Raw genomic sequence first — 18,411 nt, 5'->3', positions numbered from 1 at the left:
GAATACTAGCGACAAAATTATTCATGACACTTATAGCGTGAAATAATTGCTCGCTCTTACGCGTCTCTCGCGTCTCTATATTTATAACCAGTTAAAAATATCACTTATATCCTCCTCTTTAGATACGTAGATTCGAATTTAAATCCAAATTTTATGTCACGCGATCGTTTCATAGTTAACGCGCGTCGTCGCTCAACGTACCTCTTTCTTGTCGAGAGAAACTGGTTTAATTTAGATAAAAGTCGCTCGAAGCCGATCAGCCGAGAGTCGGCCAAGCAACAAAGTAGCGCGGATTAAAGTATGCAAAATGCGAAGTCGCAATATACGAGGTGTTTGTAGAATCAAACCTTGAAGGAGATTCCGGTAGCTTTAACGATGTATGAGATTGTTTTTTTTAAATTATTACATATTTTAAATGCTAATGTAAAAAAGGTAAAAAAAATTGTTGCAGCAGTTACAAATAAAAATGAGACAATATAATAAAATAAAATCAAAATTGGCTAAATTTAATATTATTTTTTTATTTTATCTGTGTGTGTGTGTGTGTGTGTGTGTATGTAATTAGTAGAATTATCGAATAAGATTAAATTAGACTTTTTAGAGGTAGCGTGAGGGAAGAGTCCTTTCTTCGCCCATGAATTTATTTTTGATCGAAATGTAATCGGTTAAGATTGATTGTCAATGTGAAATTTTTACAATATATATCTTTTTCATATTTATTTTTAATAGACTAATAAATTAAGACGGCTATTTGTTGTACGTATGTGTATATAAGTGTGTATAATAGTTTATTAAATTTCTCGTGCGATTTACCGTTTAACGATTTTCGATTTACAGTTTTTGAAAATACTTAGATTATTTAGTTTCTCATGATTAATTTTCAATCTTTTAACATTTCACTCATAAGACAAATATTTATATATATACATTTTTTATTTTTTATATAATATTATATTTCTTATTTTTTATAATATAAATAATAATGCTCATCACTTGAAAACGAAAAACTATATCCCTCTAGAAATTCTTATATTGTGTTTCGCTATAAAAAAATATTGAGACATATTTGTTAAATCGCGAAAATCATCGAAATTCTTTTTCAAAGTGGCACAAACTCAATTTAAAAATATTGCTCTTTGAACATGAATAAATTTCATAAATGACAGAGAAGCGAAATTAAAAAATTCATGGTAGATGCACATGTTGGATATCAACATTTTTTAATACATCGAAACAGTATATCATTAATTGTTAATTATTTGCAATCGACAGGCTATTTTTTTCTCTCTTGGCAGTTTTTCATCTTAATAATTCACAGACAGTATCTATGGTAAAATGAAAGTGCGGTCGGTCAGGGACACCCTGTACTCTTGCCGCGGGCTAACATTCGTGAAAGAGTACGCTGTAGCGATGCTCGTGTCGATAAGTACGACAAATTGCGCGTAATTGTGTACTGTATATGTGTATGTGTGCACGAGTCATTATCCGGTCGAGGTGAAAATGCGAACAATCTACTTGAGAGTACGTTTCATAAAAACATATGTAACACATTCATATATAATAAAGAAAAAACTAGGTGTATTTAGAACGTAAACCTCCCATTCTTATATATCTTTTATATTTACGACATGTGTATATGAAGTGAAGGCGAGTGAATATTTTTTAAGAAACTTTTGATTCTATTCCCATGTTGGAAAAATTTACGAGCGTAATTTGAGTTCCTTTAACGAACATCACACAAGCTTACGAGAAGAGTCATAAGATAAAAAAATAAATTACAGAGAAAGCTATTTGCAGATTGAATTTGCAAACGTAATAGATTTCGCTTCAATTCTGCTTGCGGTGCGCGTAATCGTAATACATTAAAGCTATGTCATCGGTACAAAGCCCGCGGCGGAAAAATGCGTAACGAAAGGGTCGATTTGAATCTGTACAATGCTTTTACCCTCAATTAAGCCTACCCTCGAGATACGCCGGGCGCGACATTTGGTCGCGCTATGAAGGCGATTAAAAAATCGTCCCCGTCGTCGTTCGGGTTCATGAACGACTGTATATCGTTGGCGTTTAATATCGAACTGCGCAATAAACGATAGTGACAAATGTGTCAAAACCGCGATCGTAGTTATCGAAACGCGGGACGCACCCTTTGCGCCTTCGCACCCTCGCTTGCGATACGGTAGAGCCGGGAGAGAAGGGTTGGTCGCTCGCGCGTGTAGAAAGAATGCCCGCTCACCCCCCTCACCCCTACAAATTTCTAATTTATTTCACTTTAAAATCCCCGCGTTATAGATACGCGCGAAAAAACTTACGACGGTATATATACGACGATCACATATATATAGAGCGGAAAATGGCACGTATGGGGTAGACATCGTAGCGCGTCACCCTTTTGCCAGCTCCAATAGCATGCGACACGTGTGTCCTCGCGACAAGTGGCGCGACACCCCCTTGGCCAATTCACGCGCGTCCTCCCTCACGCATCCCTTCGCGATACGGATGTGCATGTACGAGGTGTCGCATAAGTAGCGCGCTTACCCCTAGCCTGGGAGTCCAACTCGGTGTTTATCCAAATATCAATAATCTTTGAATAAAAAAAAAAGCAGAAGAAAATTTTAGAAAATTTTGATGAATGCAAGTAACGTTACATCTTTAAAAGGAGAGGCTTTCAAGCGTTATAATATTTGAATTAAAATATTTTAAAGAATAATTAGCAAGAGATCCGAAGAATGCGAGTTTACTTGAATTTATACCGAATCTAGATTTCCGTGATATCAGGCGTGGAAACGGGTGATTTCTCAAACACCCCGTACATGGGTGGGTACATACGCGCGGAGGACCCTCCTTTTTATGCTCTCCCGACGATATTTTAAAGTAGCAATGTTCCGGAGCACACGGAGCCTCGAGACAATATCGCGTCCCTACCGCCACTTCGTCTTCGTCTTCCTCTCCGTTCGAGTACCCGCGCTAACGTGTCCCTTCTTCCTGCCTCTTCATTTCTCTCCCTTTCTCTCTCGCTCTTTCGTCCTGCAGGAACAGGACAGCTGCCGGCCACCAATATCACGCACGCGTATATCACCGTTGAGGATTTTCAATTTTAATATTTTCCTACATCGGGCCGCCTTTACGAGCCGCTATATCATAACGGCGCTTCTCCTTTTCCCTGCTCCTTCTGGAAGGGCGAAAAAAGTCCGGGAAAGGAGCTCGCGCGTTCCGAGGTTATCTCGTTCTTCAACGTAGGCTCGCTCGAAAATCGGTAGGAAAGCAATATCGTTTTCCACGATGTCTATCGTGTAGACATTTCTTATATGCCTCGTATATTTCGCGTGATAGAATTTAACTTCACGACAGCTAAGCTAATTTAAAATGAGAGATACGTAATTCTTATGTCGTATGTGCAGTAAAGATTTAGAGATTGAAATTCTCCGCCATGGGAGTGGTCTTATATATAATAATTCATTTGCGTTTAAATTTTCACGGTTTGAATCTCGGTAACTCATAATTAACGGATGGCAAAAATGTGATAGATAATTTTTCTCTCTCATTATTATAATAATTTCTCAAAAATTCGATCTGAGTTGACTAGTTTATCTAATATTTTAAACAATTAATTCTCGATCAAAGATTATATTTCGAATGGATCACCCGTTGCACGAGGCAGATTCTGGTTGCATCTGGAGCCTTAACCGCGAACGTCGTTGGCTGTCGTACGCCAGGCAAGGATGCAGGCGCCACATGGGCGGCTTACGGGGGACACCTTCCTCTCCCCCCGGGGCACACGGCGAAACGAGCGGCCATCCCCCGTTTTTTGCGGGGATTAAATGCAAGGCGATGCAGCGATAAGCCGGTAGAAAACCACGGTAGAAGCGGTACCGGTGACAGATTACGCCGGTGACTGCGATCCGCCTCTTCGTCCACAGGCCGATCGAGGATAAAAAAAGTTGCGAGTGGCGGAATTCTTACGATAAGTAAGCCGGAAAATAAAATAATCACAATCGCGTTATGATTTTTCACGCCAAGAGTATCAGATAGCTCGTTGAGATCGAGAGACATTCTCGGCTTGCAGAAAATTCCAAAACTTGCGATGAGACGCTTGTAAAGTCGCGAAACTTTGAACGAGGAAAGATTCCAAGTTAAATTAGTAGTGGTCAAAAATTCAAAAACATTCATATGTGTACGTGAGAGAGAATAATTTTATTACTTGACATATTACTATACTCTGTAAAATTCACTATCGACTTTTCCCGACTCTTTTCCAACAAACCTGTCTCCCGGAGAAACCGGTATCGATGCCCGCGAGCGACGGATATTAGTCGTGGATAAAATCGCATCGAGCGATTCCACGCCAAGCTCCGCCGGATGATCTCTTTTTTTTCACTCGTTTCTCTCCTACGTCCTCTTTCATTTACCGCGGGATTGGGGAAAAGCCGGTGGCTGGGATAAGCCGTAGAAAAGCGCGGCGCGGGAGCGACGCCGGTGACAGATTACGCCGAGCCGCGCGATCCGCAGTCTGGTCCTAAAGCCGCGCCGTGAAAAAGAAAAGAGAGAAAAAAAAGGAACGTCCAGAGAGGATTCGCCGAGGACAGATCCCTCGTCCGGGGTGTGGATTACCTATTCTACATCGGTACGTACACGAGCGCTACCGTATTCATTATATCCGGGCTGCGTTAATCCTCGGCAGCGGCGCATCGAGTCGGCCGAAATTGTCATCGGGGAAGGTACAGGAATAGCGACGCATGTGCGCATTAATGTGTTTCCCCGTATTATGGAAATCTCTTGTACACTCCATTTTTATCCTGTTACACACGAGTCTCTCTCTCTTTTTTCACTGCTTCTTTAGATCAAGTATTTCCCCGATGTCGCGCAACTTAAAAACTATTGAAATATTGATGTAGAAAAGATTCTCTTCTCAATGTTTGTTTTTTTTTCTATGGATAAGAAGAGGCTTGAGAGAATGAAGGAAAAGGAAAAGAACCGCGGTGTCGACAAGCCAGTTGGATTACATCGCGGAAACAAATGAGTCTACCGAGCGCGCGAAAGAAGATCTTACAAGAAGACAAATGAGCCGACTCTCGAAATGTATGCCCTTCGAGTTCAATTTCAATCCAATGATGAGTTGATAGGAAAGTTAAACGAATCGTCTCCTCGCGATCTTTTTTTACAAGTCCGCATAAAATTATAAGTTTATCACTTAAAATTTAATTTAAAATCATAAATAAATAGATTAATTTTATCCGATGCGATGTATGCCTATATCGGTAAAAAATAAAAATAATTTTGCTATCCACGAAATAACGAGACAGACGAGAGGCCACGATGGAGTTTGTCGCGAGCCGCTAACGAGGGGGAGCTCGCTCTTTCCCTCCTTCTTCTCCTCTATAAGTACTTGCCGTCTCTCGTCGTGAAGCACTCGCTGGCTTATATAAGTCTTATAAAGAGCAAAGCGGCGGGACCACACACGTCTGATCCTATCTGCGGGCTTTTCTGTGCGCTTCCCCGCTCTTTTTCTCTCTCTCCTTTTCTTCCCGTCTTCCTTCCTTCTCACGTGGACTGACTCCATTTGTTCTACCTCTTACAACGCGAATCGTTCCCTAAACCGATCCCGTTCTCCGTACGTCCGGCAAATTATACGCGATCGTGATAAGGACTGCCAAGGATATTATCCGAATGCATTTGATGTGTTTTGTCTCGATGAACAAGCGCCATCGACGTAGGAAATAAAATTCGTTTGAAGCAAACGTTATCTCGATATATAAATTATAAATTGCTATTTTCATCGACTGCGATTTTATCATAAAAGAAAATAGAATTTAATGTTGAAAGAATAAGACACTTACCCCATTCTGCATTCGATGGAATCCAATGACCGGAAACAGAAAAATATGAAAAATTAAGTTGATCTTCAGTCTTGCATCGCGGTTTGCAAAGATTAATAATATAACATCGAATATAATATAAATCGCTCTAATATATTCTACAAATAAAAATTCTGATTCTTCAATCTTATAACATCTAAAAAAACACTGGTTTGAAACAATTTTTTTATGAAGGAACCTCAGAGGAAAAGGACACTCACCGTGGTCTCGTTGACACTCTTGTTGTAGTCCCTATAGGTGCCCGCTATTAATTTAATGATGTTCTCCTCGCCGTGTTTGGCGCCCCAATGTAAAGCCGTCTGCAACACGCGCGAAGAAAGACGGGGTCATAATTCGACGGTCGTTTAAATCGCGCGAGACCGGGATTACCGAGCGGGGTTTTACGAGGAAGCCGGCGCAATGGGAAGGTGATAAGTAAAAATGTATCAGCGCCGAGATTTATGACCGCGGCTGTGGATTTTTCGAGCGCCGAAGGTGGCCCGATTGCAGAGACACGACGCGAGCAGCTGTAACGTATTTTCGGGATGACACATCCGTGAAATATTCGCGAATTAAGCGACGGCAACGGCCCGGGTGTCAACCGGGACGAGCTGAATGAATGGAACCCATCGTCGGGACGTGTTCGAGAGAGAGGAAGACTCCCAGACTGGCAATCGATTATAGTCGGAACGGAGAGGAGCAAATGCGACTCCAGGAAAGCCGGAAAGGGCAAATAAACGGAGCTTGAATTTTATTTCCACTTAGATAGAATTAAGCTACACGAAAATTCTTCGAGGAGAGAAAGTCTTGGTCTGATTGCAATGGAAGATGGTAACATTCACTTTTTTTCTTTTCTGATATAATAAATATTATATATTTCTACATTTTAAATGCTATATATTTCTATTCTTTAAATATTTCTTTAATATTTTTATTTAAATATTTCTTTAATTAATAAATTAGATGTAATAAAGGATAGAAGCAATATTGTAATTGATACTTCGGTTATTAAAATACAGCCTTTTATTTTACATTTTTTGTTGCATGCTTTGCTTTTCGTGCACTCAATAAAGTTATTATTACTACAAATTATATGCTCAGTTTCTTGAAAAACGTGTAATTCTGATTAATAATACCGTTAAGTTATCCGTCTCGCGGCAAAGTCTCTTGCTTAATCGCAGCCGCGTTCGATTACCCGCATCATATACTCGGCTATCGAATATATATGCACGCGACTGTGACCGCACTGCGGACCCTAGAGTCCAAAATTAACGGCGAAAATTAATCACCAAACCACGAACGCGACGTCGACTATTAACGCGACATTCTCCGGCGAGTCCTGATCCGGGGGAAGCGCGCCCTAAAAGGGCGTACACGTTTTTCGCGGCAAAGAGAGGAAGGGAGACGGTAGAGTAAGCAAGCTTTCGTAACGGGACATGCGTTTTAATTTTATCAAGCCCGCGCATCCCGCGGGTAGATTAAAAATAGTGTCGGTCTCCAGATTCGCGCGGGAACGTCAACGGAAGCTGCCCTCGACCTGAAGCCGGCCGCTCGTACGTCGGCCACCCTCCGCAAGTCGCGGACCACCTCATTAGCGGACCGGGGAGGAAAAAAAAGATACGTTCTAACGAGGCTACGTACGTAATGACGGGAACCACGCGCAAATGTGTATGCGTGTATGCGTGAGCTGGCACATACGTGGCGAGTCTCTCGCACAGGTACGAGGGCCTCTCGTGCGACTCTCTCATTTTGTATGCGCGGTCCTCGCGGCAAATTAACGGACGACGGATCGAAAGGTACGCGACACTCGCGTCGTAATATTACGTCGCCACGTGCAATGCTAATAAGGTTGGAAGGATACGAGCTATACGGGACTAATCGATCGAATTGGTGTGATTGCGCGGGTCGAGAAATTAATCGGCTTGTAACGAGGATAAAGAATATTGACGCTCAAGATCTTTTCAAATAAACTGAGACCTATGTAGCGTGCAATTTTCATTGTTTCTCTCTTAAATGGAATTAGTATGTTATTATATTATTGATAAGTAGTGTAATTTCAGTTAAATATGATGTTAGAAACAGTGAAATTTTTTATCGAAAGAATCGGTTAAGTTTCAATCATATTTTTATTTGAAGTATTTTATTATTTATTTTATTTATTTATTTTATTAATCTTAATCATATTTTAATATTATTTTTCTTTCAATTATAATGTTAATCATATTTATTTTTACTTTTATTCAATAATATTTTAAAATGTGTCTTGTATTATAATATATGAAATAAATTCATAATAAAAAAAATATGTCTTGTTAAAGAAATATTTGAGTTTATCGCATCTTAAGATTAAAAAAAATGTAATATGCATGTAATTATTCTAAATTTGAATAAATTTTACTGCTGTAATCAGTGAAAGAAAAGGTGAAGGAATAAAATGTATTTTAATTAAAGATCAATGAAATGTTCACTTGGATGAAATCTTGTCGTTGCTTTAATCAGCGACATTTCCAGTGATTTAATTGAAGAAGATATATTCGCCGCCAATTTTTTCTTTAATTTTCAAACGCGTTATCTCCCTGTATACGCTACGAATAATTTGAAGAGTGGAGCACACACACGGAATTTACGCATACGGACGAATAATTAAGGGGGGCGCGCTGTCGCTGTACAATTATTAAACGTAGCGCGCATAGCGCGCGGCCAGGCCGAGCGGAGTCATTAACCGCGAAGTGCGCGGACATGGTCCATCTAATACGCTCTACGCCGGCTGGCGAAGATGCAAGAATCCGGCTGAATTACACGGGGCGAGGTGCGAAATGAATTTTTACGGTGGTCTCGCGGGGCCATCAGCGCTTATGTGGGTATATCCCGGGGCCGGGCGCACACTACCGGGTGCGGACCACCGTCTACTTCCCCGACCTGGCGTGCTAACGAAGTTTTATGAAGCGCGATAGCGCCATACCTACCTACGCCGCCGTTGACTTTGGCGCTCCTTAATTTGTGAATGCTGCGCGGTGTCGGGCGCGCCGCAAAAGAATGGTATGTCGGCCGACAACGTGATATATCTTCGCTTCCTCCGCCCCGGGACTTCGGTCCGAGTATAGAGGCTACATACCGTGGCGAGTATACAATATATACATACGGTAGCGCTTGTGCTCCCCTTTCCTCCCCCGCAAACGCGTTTCCTTCGAAAACGATCCGTGAGAAAGCACGCGATTCGAATATCGATTTCGCGTCCTCCGTTTTAGTAGCAGTTTTCGAAAATCTAACACGAATCAGATAGAAAGGTATCCGCTTCTCCTTCGCTTTGATATTAATTGTGTTGGAGTGGCGTACATATGTATATCTAATTTTTACACTAATTAAAGCTTTAATTAATCTGACGGTAGCCGGTCGTGGCGCTAACCCGATTCCAGCCGAGATGCGAGATGACTACCGACCGTGACGGTTACACTAGTCGGAGCCGCGCATACAATGTGCAACGCTTGACAGTGTCACTGTTGTAGCTCAAAATGAGTTACAACTTGTAGCGCAAAAAATTATTGCATATTTATTATATATATATCTCTCATCAAAATACGGCGCATTTTCACCGGAAGAATGACAGAGGAAGGCAAATCCCCTTCCGTGGGATCCAACGTTCTCGTCGACGGCGGGTGTACGCCACATGTGCGCGAAACTACGTATAAGCCGCAGCTATATAGTTGTCTCTCCGCGGATGCTGATTAAGCCGGGAGCCTGGGAGACCGCGGGCGGTTCGGGTACCCCCGAGCAGCAACAGCGGCGACAACGAGAGCGGGGCCCAGCAACGGCAGCGCGGCTACCGCGAGCCACCGCTCTCTGATGTATGCGAGCGATACAGATATCTCCGGCAAGGAATTTGCGTTGAATTAGCGTATAATCGGCGGGCCGATCTGCTCATACGGAATCCCGCGGCCCCGCTTACACGTGTCCCGAGAGCTGTATTCTCTGCGCGAACACAATATTTAGTGGCGTCGTCGCCGGCTCCTTCTCTCTCTCTCTCTTTCCTTGCCCGGATCTCCTTCTTCTCCCGTGGGATCCGCCGCCTGGTATGCGACGAGTCTCTTTTTCTCTCCTCCCTCCCTCTTCTTTAAGCTTCCCTGGCCCAAATTTTTCCTTTCCCGCCGCGCCGAAACGACTGGGCCGAGAGCTGCGGCGCGATTTCGTTATTAAGATGGGATTTCGAGATGTAGCATCTCGCCTGACTTGCGCCGGTATTTGTGGCCAGTGTTATAAGGCCGTCCGCGGCTTCTGAACTCGTGTTAATTGGCTCTCGACGGCGTCGCGCAATTATGTGAGAGAATCTGAAATCTATTAAATATGTATAAAAGCTTTTAATTAATTTTTTGTGAATGTTTCCTATCTGTTACTCGAAGCGAAAGACACTTTATCAAAGAGATGACAATTAGATTCGCGTTAAGCGAAAGAGAGATAGAGAAAATTATATTTGTCGATCGTTCCATCGGAGATAATCGCGGAGATACTGCTGTCATGAGGGTTACAAGCATTAACAAATTTCCCCATCTCAATCTGTGTTCCTTAACTTCGCCATTCATCTCGAACATCCGTGAATCCGTCGGACGAAAGAGAGCAAGAGAGAGCAGAAGCCGGCTGCCGATCGAGCCACGAAACGCTCGCGGTGGGTCGTCCGGATTCAGCGGCGCGATTCGATCTCCCAAAGGTTAATTCTGGGAAATCGGGGGGAGACGTCGGGCGCGTGTCTTCCGACGGGAAGAGACCGTAGAACCTGGGAGGAAGAGGAGGACAACTAAAGGTAAGGGGAGAGGAAGGAGAGAACGACCGGGTAACGAGCCTCCGGTCACGTGTGCGGCGTCGGGCGTCGAGATGTCAGATCTATCGGCGCGTGCTCGATGGCGCGTGTCTTCGCCTGTTGATCAGTCCTGTCGCTTTTAACGTCGTGCCCGTCGTAACACACGTCGCTGCAGGATTGTCCGCCCGATTCAAAGTCGGAGTTAGTCACGAATTCGTGATCGTCGCAAAGATCTTTTGTACGCGATGACGATCGCGGTGTACGAAGACTCGGCAAACAACGTCGGATAGATAATAAAGATAATATTTGATGAATCGCGTTCGACAAATAAGTAACGTCAAACTGACAGGAGTACCTCCTAGTCCGAAACATCATTGACACGAGAATACTTTTCATTCGATGTCGATCGATATCGCCGAACAAAAATTGCGAATTGTCTTTCACTCGCGCCGTCACTTGGTCGTTGAATGTGGATAAATGTCGAGAGAGGAGAGAGTGTTTTATTTCCTGCTATTGCGTCAAGGAGGTGTGTTGTCCGGAATCCCGTAAAAAGAAGAATGACGCCGCGTGGCGTGCCGGCTTGAACTTTCGCGTCTTGCGCGAAGGATACACAGGATGCAGGAGGTGTCATTAGCATAACGTGGAAGAGTCGTGGTTCGTGATTTATTCGCCATCTCCCGTTCTTTTCGCTCGTAATTCCACCTCCACGTCGAGCAAACACGACTCCGGGAGCCAACGAAGGCATCCGAAAGAGGAGAAGATCTATTAGAAAATAAATTCACACGAACACCTTCGAAGCCCGTGTATTATATTCTTGCGAACGATACGAATAAAAAAAAGAGATACACGTGATTCTAAATTAAATAGAAAAAAAATGAGGTTTAAAATTAATGATTTTACATTCAAAATTGTACTATATAACATCGCGATTAAATTATGCTCGATCGAAAAGAGAGACGGGAAATGAGTTGCGTTGCACGTTCGATCGCGAAACGTTCGTAATTATGTAGATTTCTCGTTGATTTATCATCATAGATGCTATATATCGCGGATTGACGCGCTCACAATGTTATCCGTTGCCATCAGGCAATCCTGAAATTGCGATCCATCGTACAATTGAAAAACCGCTTCCTCGTTCGAGGAAATAATAAGAACCGCCACAACGGATCGCGCAAACGAGGTGTAACTGAAATCACTTGGGGCATTCGCTCAAACGAGCTGTGACTGCACGAAGATCTCTATCCCGGCCGTCGAGTCTTTAATTTCCTTGCAGATTACTAGCTTGCGCGCGATATCCCCTTTGAATATTAATTTTTTGTGGAAACGTACGCGTAGGTTACACCTACGATGATGCGCGAGCGTAATTAAAGCGTAATAAACGAGAGAATAATTCGGTTCTTAATATTCGCTTCATTTTTAATTCATCCTTAATTGGGCCCAAGTAAGTAATCAACGTGCTTAATGAACGTTTTAACGGCAACGAAACTATGTAACGCGTTTCTGCTCCAATCTTTCGAAACATTCGAGAAGACGGAACAACAACTTTGGCCGAGAAAGAGAAAGTGCGAACGGCACATGTACGCGTAATCGTTTTAGAAAACTAAAACGATGGAGAGTTTAAGAACTAGCGAGATCGGTAGGTGAATCCCGAACGCGAAGCGCGTCTCTGCGAGATTTCCTGCTGTCGCAGGTGGCGTCGACGAGCCGCGACGCGACAAGACATCGCCATCAGCCACGTCCATTACCTCGCGAACGTTGATCCGGTCCGATGAGCATCGCTAGTCAACAATTTCGCTAGCCGCTCGCCTAGCGAGCGAAACGCTCGCGGCCGCGTCTTACACGTGCGACCGTGGGAGACCGGACGTCGTGGATTTACTGTTTTTGAGACTGAGAGGAAGCGTACAATGTCCTGGACAGTAGCTAGTGATCCGCTTCTAACTGTCTCTCTTCCTTTTTTCTTTCTCTCTCTCGTATTATTAAGTATTTGAGAATTAGAAGGAACGTGTGTTCAGAGATCGAAATCGCGATTGGTCTCTATTTTTCAAACTTGACGTTTACAATATTACCATTTTCGAGCTAAGCTAAGATCTCTATCGCTAGCCTCGATGCGGCAGATTTATCGTTTCGATAGAACGATTGGTTCCGCTCTCGTCGACGTTTCGGCAACGACCCCCGAACGCTCTTACCGCGCGAAATCATCGATATTCACCGAACCTCCGGGATCCCTCCGTGGTTTCGTGAATCACGAGACTCACGGATACCTGAGCTGTATACACACACACACACACACACACACACATTCACCTGCAGCGGAGTTTAAACGATTAACGGGAGCGGTTTCCCGCGAATAATCGATGTCCCCCGATGTCCTCGGGCGTACGGCAAAGTTCTCGGTCGTCTCGATCCAACACGGTATTTCACGGGGGATTACGCGGCTTACGCTTTCGTTCGATCGTACCCCGTCCTGTATCCCCCCGTCCACCCGCCGTCAGGAATTATCGGTCGTGTGTCGATTATATTTCGCGTAGGCGCTTATCTTCGGTCTCCCCGGAAAATATACGGACTTCTCCGGAAATTATTACAAAGAGCTACGAGATTCAAGCCGATGTTCAAGCCTTAGAGCTGTTCCAAGAGCTAATTTTCATCATATTAATAATCTAGATTGGGAGAACGCGCGATACCTCTTGCAATTCTTCTTGTATGAGAGCAATAAAAAGATATGTCACCGCTAAACCTTAGATATAAGAAAACAACTACAAACTACATTTCTATGATACAATTTACATGTCTCGGGAAAATAAATATTTACTGATCGTGTGATTGAATCGTCGTCCGGCTCGGTCTACTCGCTTTACAACGATCCAGTAGATCGATCGGGGATCGAACGATTTGCGGGCCCGCCGGTGGATACAGAAGCTCGCTCTCTCTCTCTCTCGGTTCAGTGCCAGCAAGGGACCGGCGGAAGGGGTGAAAGGGTAAGCCGCTTTGCGAATGAGCGGAATTGCCGAACCGCGTTTGGGACGAAGGGAGTAGGCGATTAGGTAAACCCGGGATTAGTTGGACGTCGCTGCTCCCTTCGTTCGGGATCAGGAGAGTTGCCTGGGAAGAGGGGGAGGGTGACCCTTCCTTCCACCTTCGACTCAGACTCGGTGTAGTTTCCACCTGCCTCTCCACCGCTACTACTGTTGGCCTAACCGAGTTCGATTGCCGCCACTAATAATGCCACCCTTGATTTACATGATTGGATTGGCGTCTCGAAATTGAAACTGCCGTCCGCGCGAATCTAATGGAGAGAGAGAGGGGGAGACTCATAGCTCGCTTATGTCTTGTATCAGGACATTGAAATTTAGCAGTAGGACGCACAATCTCTTGGACGTACAACGATCGTCGAATATCCGATGGAATCGAATGTAACGATGTAATGAAAATTCGCGAACGTATCGTATTCATTGCGCGATCTTGCTCTCTTCGATTTGACGTAAAACTGAGAACGGTATATTTTATATATTCCCCATTTTTTCCTACTCTTTTGATATTGCTTGCGAGTCGAGCGATCCTCCAATACCGCGAGAAATCGTAAATTCTCGTGTGGCCATAATCATACTTGAATAATTCCCCTCCGCGTCTCCCGGATGTGTGGGCAGAGACTAATATATTTCATAGATGCAACAAGAGGACGCTGTTTTCTCGGCGAGACCGGACTCGGAGAGATTAGTATGCTCGTATCTGCATGCACGCAAGATCGTATCTGCCACGAGCGCGGGTCCTTTGTGGATTTTTGTTTGCGTTGCGTACGTATTTATGTGAGCGTCCTTCCTCTTCTTTTCGGCCTCTCTTCTCCGCTTGCGCCCTTCTTCCTTTTCTTCTTCTTCTTCTTCTTTTTCCCATACCATAATCGCGGAGAACGCTTCTACTTAGGAATGCTCCAAATGATTCGCATCGACCAATCAATCTTTAGAAAGTTACCGTCACGAGACACGAATCTCTCCGGAGGATTTCTTTTGTACTAGGCAAATCATATTCAAATGTCTAAGAAAATTTCACCAGCTCTATTTTCAAAAAAATTCACTCATATCTTCGTGTGTAAATTTTTATTTTTTTAGTAATTTTTCGTAAAATATTTAAAAAAAGATAACTATTTATAAACTTAAAAATTTCTTAAAAAACAAATATTAAACTATTAAATTTTGTAATCCGTTTATAATTTTTAATTCTTAATTCGCTAAACTTCTTTGGTGGCACATAATCCGAATATTTCGACATGCTTATTGATCGTATAGAATTCCTGCGCGCACATTATATCAATATCACTGTCGAGCCGAGAATATATATCCATTGTCTTGGCGCGAATCTGTAATCCCTACTGTGTACCAATTATCTCGTCCAGTCTATCTGCGTTGCATGCAAATTAGACCTTGATTATAGAAGACACAGAGGAAGACATCGGGTTGCTTCCTCACGAGGCGAGCTTTCGTCGTTTACCGAAGGCAAATTAGGGGACCGTTCGAAAAGATTGTTTTCCGATCGGTTACACAACCAGGTAACACGGAGCGTAAAATTATGATGCCGGTGTGTAGAACGTAAATATGTCTTCGGATCCGTTGGTGAAACGATAACGATGGCGCCGGGTCGCAACCACAATAGAATATCGTTGTCTAGCGGAAAGTCGGACAATAGTCGAACACAAGGAGGTGGAGTTTTTGAAAATCAGTCTCGTTTTTCGAACGACCCTCAGAACCGCAAGTTCCGATGACCTATTTTACCTGACGAAAGGTGGATTCGTTCAAGGGCGAAGCGGTCTACCGAAAAGTACAAACCAAGACGATATTTGCGACCGACGATGCTAATCCGATTGCGCGACTCGCTCGTGCTAGTCTCCTTTGAAACGTAACCACCGGCAAACTCTCCTTCCGTTACGCTTTTGTGCAAGTTGCAGGATCAGTTTCCTCGACGACCGTTCGAGTTGGCCGGCGACGACCATTATTTCGTAATGGTTCCTTGCCGAACAGAGACCTGGAGTGTCGAATCCTTTCTCAAACTTTGCCGTAGTTTTACTTTCCATAATTATCGATACAAAGCAAAGTGTGCCAAAGTCTTTCTCGGATGATGCGTTATTAATTACGAGCGAATCGGTATGCGTTCCAGTAAAGTGTGGGAAACGCGAACGGCCGCTCCGGCTGGGAAAGGAGCATTAAAGGAAGAGATGAACTTTTTTGTGGCAATTTCAGCGCGCGCGTCAATTAAATTACCGCGATGCATCCGGACCCTCGGGTTCGATCGAGCCATATAGGAAGCGCATCGCGCTTGAATGAGACTCTTTCCCACGCGAAACATCTTTAGGTACTAGCATCTCGTGTGAGATTGCATATTAACAGATTGCCTACACACGTAATATTGTAAGTAGTATTAAAATTTAAGGATAGATTTAGCCTTATAAATATCAAGAAATAATTCACGACCTGTTAAATTATCAATGAGAAACTTTTGACGAGATTATTATCTTCTGTAAACTTTAAAAATTTATTATATTATTAAAGTATATATACATGTTTATTGCTAAATTTGTTGCAAATAAAGATCCATGAATCTCCAGAATGGTAATAAAAATTCAAGCAATATCGCACACAATTTTTATGGTATTCATTGTCAGCTAAGCAGAGTTTCAAGAACCCCAACATTAGCATTCACGGACTGCGGGCTCGTCGTTTTTCGGAAATACAACCTGGGAGGGCAGAGTAAGTCGCGCGATCGACGCGTGAATGCAAAGGGACCGACACGGAATAAAAGACACCGAGGAAACGAAGCAAAACCTTTTGGAAGGCAAAGTTCTCGAGTCGAGACTCCAGACAATTCGTCGCATTAATATGGCGCGCGTGAGTCACGCTAGTGAGTTGTTAGTCGACGAGCGTTCGGTTTTCTGTCGGCGATCGAGATGACGACGCGGCGATAATGACGACGCATCGTAGGCGACGTGCGATTGACAACGATGACGCATAATGGAAATTGATCGAACGCGTCGTCTCTTTTTTCCTTTGTCGTTGTTGCCTCGACGATGGCGCGATGAGAATTCCATTATTTGCGCGCGGCGCGAGGTACGAGAGTTGACACAGAAATAGGCACCAGAAGTCGCATACGCATCCGCGTCGTTTAACGCAATTACCTCGCTGCCGTGCAGGCGTGCGTGAAATTTCAATATCGTCCGCGTTGCAGTCATCTTTCCCCGTTAGTTGAACGTGCTTTTATGTACGCGAAAGCCATTGGACTTGATAAAATTTTATGTCTGATTTTTAAAAAATGATACCTTGTTCTCTCTTTCTCTCTTTATATCAAAAAGTGATTCGATTAAAGTGAAAATTAATGACAGAAGACCGTATGGTTTGGAAATTTCAAATTGTTTTTAATTATAAATTATCAAGAAATTCAAAATTGAATTAAATTGCTCAACGTTAAAATCTTTCGCAAAACTTTCTAAAAGTTAAAAAAGAATTTATATTCAGAGATAAAAAGCTTCATACTTCATGCGCGCGTAAAAAAGAAATCGTGACTCAATTCAACTCGATTAAAAACGGTATGCCGAGACAAACGGTCGAGCAGGACTTTCCATTCAATTTCGAACATAGAATGTCCTTCAACATTCTCGCCCGCAATTCAGAAACATTCCGTAGGACATTAAATGACGGACCGAGGCCAGTCGATAACCAAGTGTACAAGAGTAATATTCCGAAAGAGAGAGAGAGAGAGAGAGGGCAACGTATAACGCGTGCAAGGGTGGCATGGAGTGTCGCTTCGGGTAGGAGGGGGGGTGGGAGGGGAGGGTGGCGGTACGCAACACTCGACACAAGGGTCAGCTACAGATTTTTGCGGGCAGGTCGGACCAGGCATCGGGCAGCTGGCGTGCGGTCAGCCGCTCTACCCGCAGCGTTGCGTCGGTCGTGCATCACCGGCCACCGTATTAACCCCAAGCCCGACGTACTCGGCCAGTACCGCAGGCCGCAGAGTCCACGGGTGCCCGCCAGCGGATCCCGCGCGCCGAGATCCCGTCCTCCGCGTTCCGCCATATACCCCCGATTACCTACCTCCTCCTCCTCCCCGCGCCCTCCGGGCGCCCAGCCACGAGATACGGCGCGTCGTATTAACCGTAATCGACCGCGGCGCATCTAGCGTTCTAGATCCGTATATATATGTATATTTTCTTTTACTGAATCAGCGAGAATATTTGTATTTTTTACGTGTTTTATGTCTCACTGATTAGAGCAGATTTCATTGGTTAATAATTATATATATTTGCAAGATGCTTTTTTTATTTATTGTAATTTGTTATTTTTAATATCTCTTTTAATATCTTAAGATGTGATATATCCAACAAAGAATTTTATAAATAAATTTCTTAATCAAACTCAGATATTGCTTTAATAAAATATCTTACTACAAATTTATTTCACACATATAATAATAATAATAGTAATAATAATATATATATATATATATATATATATATATATATATATATATATATATATATATATATATATATGCATTTTTTAGAAAAATTAACTGATTTATGTAGTAATTGACTCTTTCATTGATTTACAGTGCCATAATTATTAATAACTCAGACCGTCAGTTATTAATAATTATTAACTGCTTTTCAGTGTTTCATTCCATTTAAGAAAGTAATAAAAAAATGATAGCGTAATGTCTGTCTCATTGTTTCTCAGGATCAGTACTAAAATATATTTTCGTTTCAAAAAGAGCATATTTTATCTG

General features: G+C 43.0%; 1 protein-coding gene across 1 annotated transcript in view; it reads right to left on the bottom strand.

Moving 5' to 3' along the window:
* Window positions 1-6,037: 6,037 nt before the first annotated feature.
* The window catches only part of LOC145963028 (uncharacterized), an 85,221-nt gene continuing 72,847 nt past the window's right edge, over window positions 6,038-18,411 (bottom strand). The window contains exon 7 of the mRNA XM_083084611.1: window positions 6,038-6,172. Within this exon, the coding sequence (XP_082940737.1) occupies window positions 6,053-6,172 (120 nt within the window). The 3' untranslated portion in view covers window positions 6,038-6,052. The remainder of the gene's footprint in view (window positions 6,173-18,411) is intronic.

The sequence above is a fragment of the Camponotus vicinus genome, unplaced genomic scaffold (assembly GCF_025532165.1).
Source record: "Camponotus vicinus isolate PSW18456_S1 unplaced genomic scaffold, iyCamVici1.0 SCAF_12, whole genome shotgun sequence".
In the NCBI taxonomy this organism is placed as follows: Eukaryota; Metazoa; Arthropoda; class Insecta; order Hymenoptera; family Formicidae; genus Camponotus; species Camponotus vicinus.
This window is presented reverse-complemented; position numbering and strand designations above follow the sequence as displayed.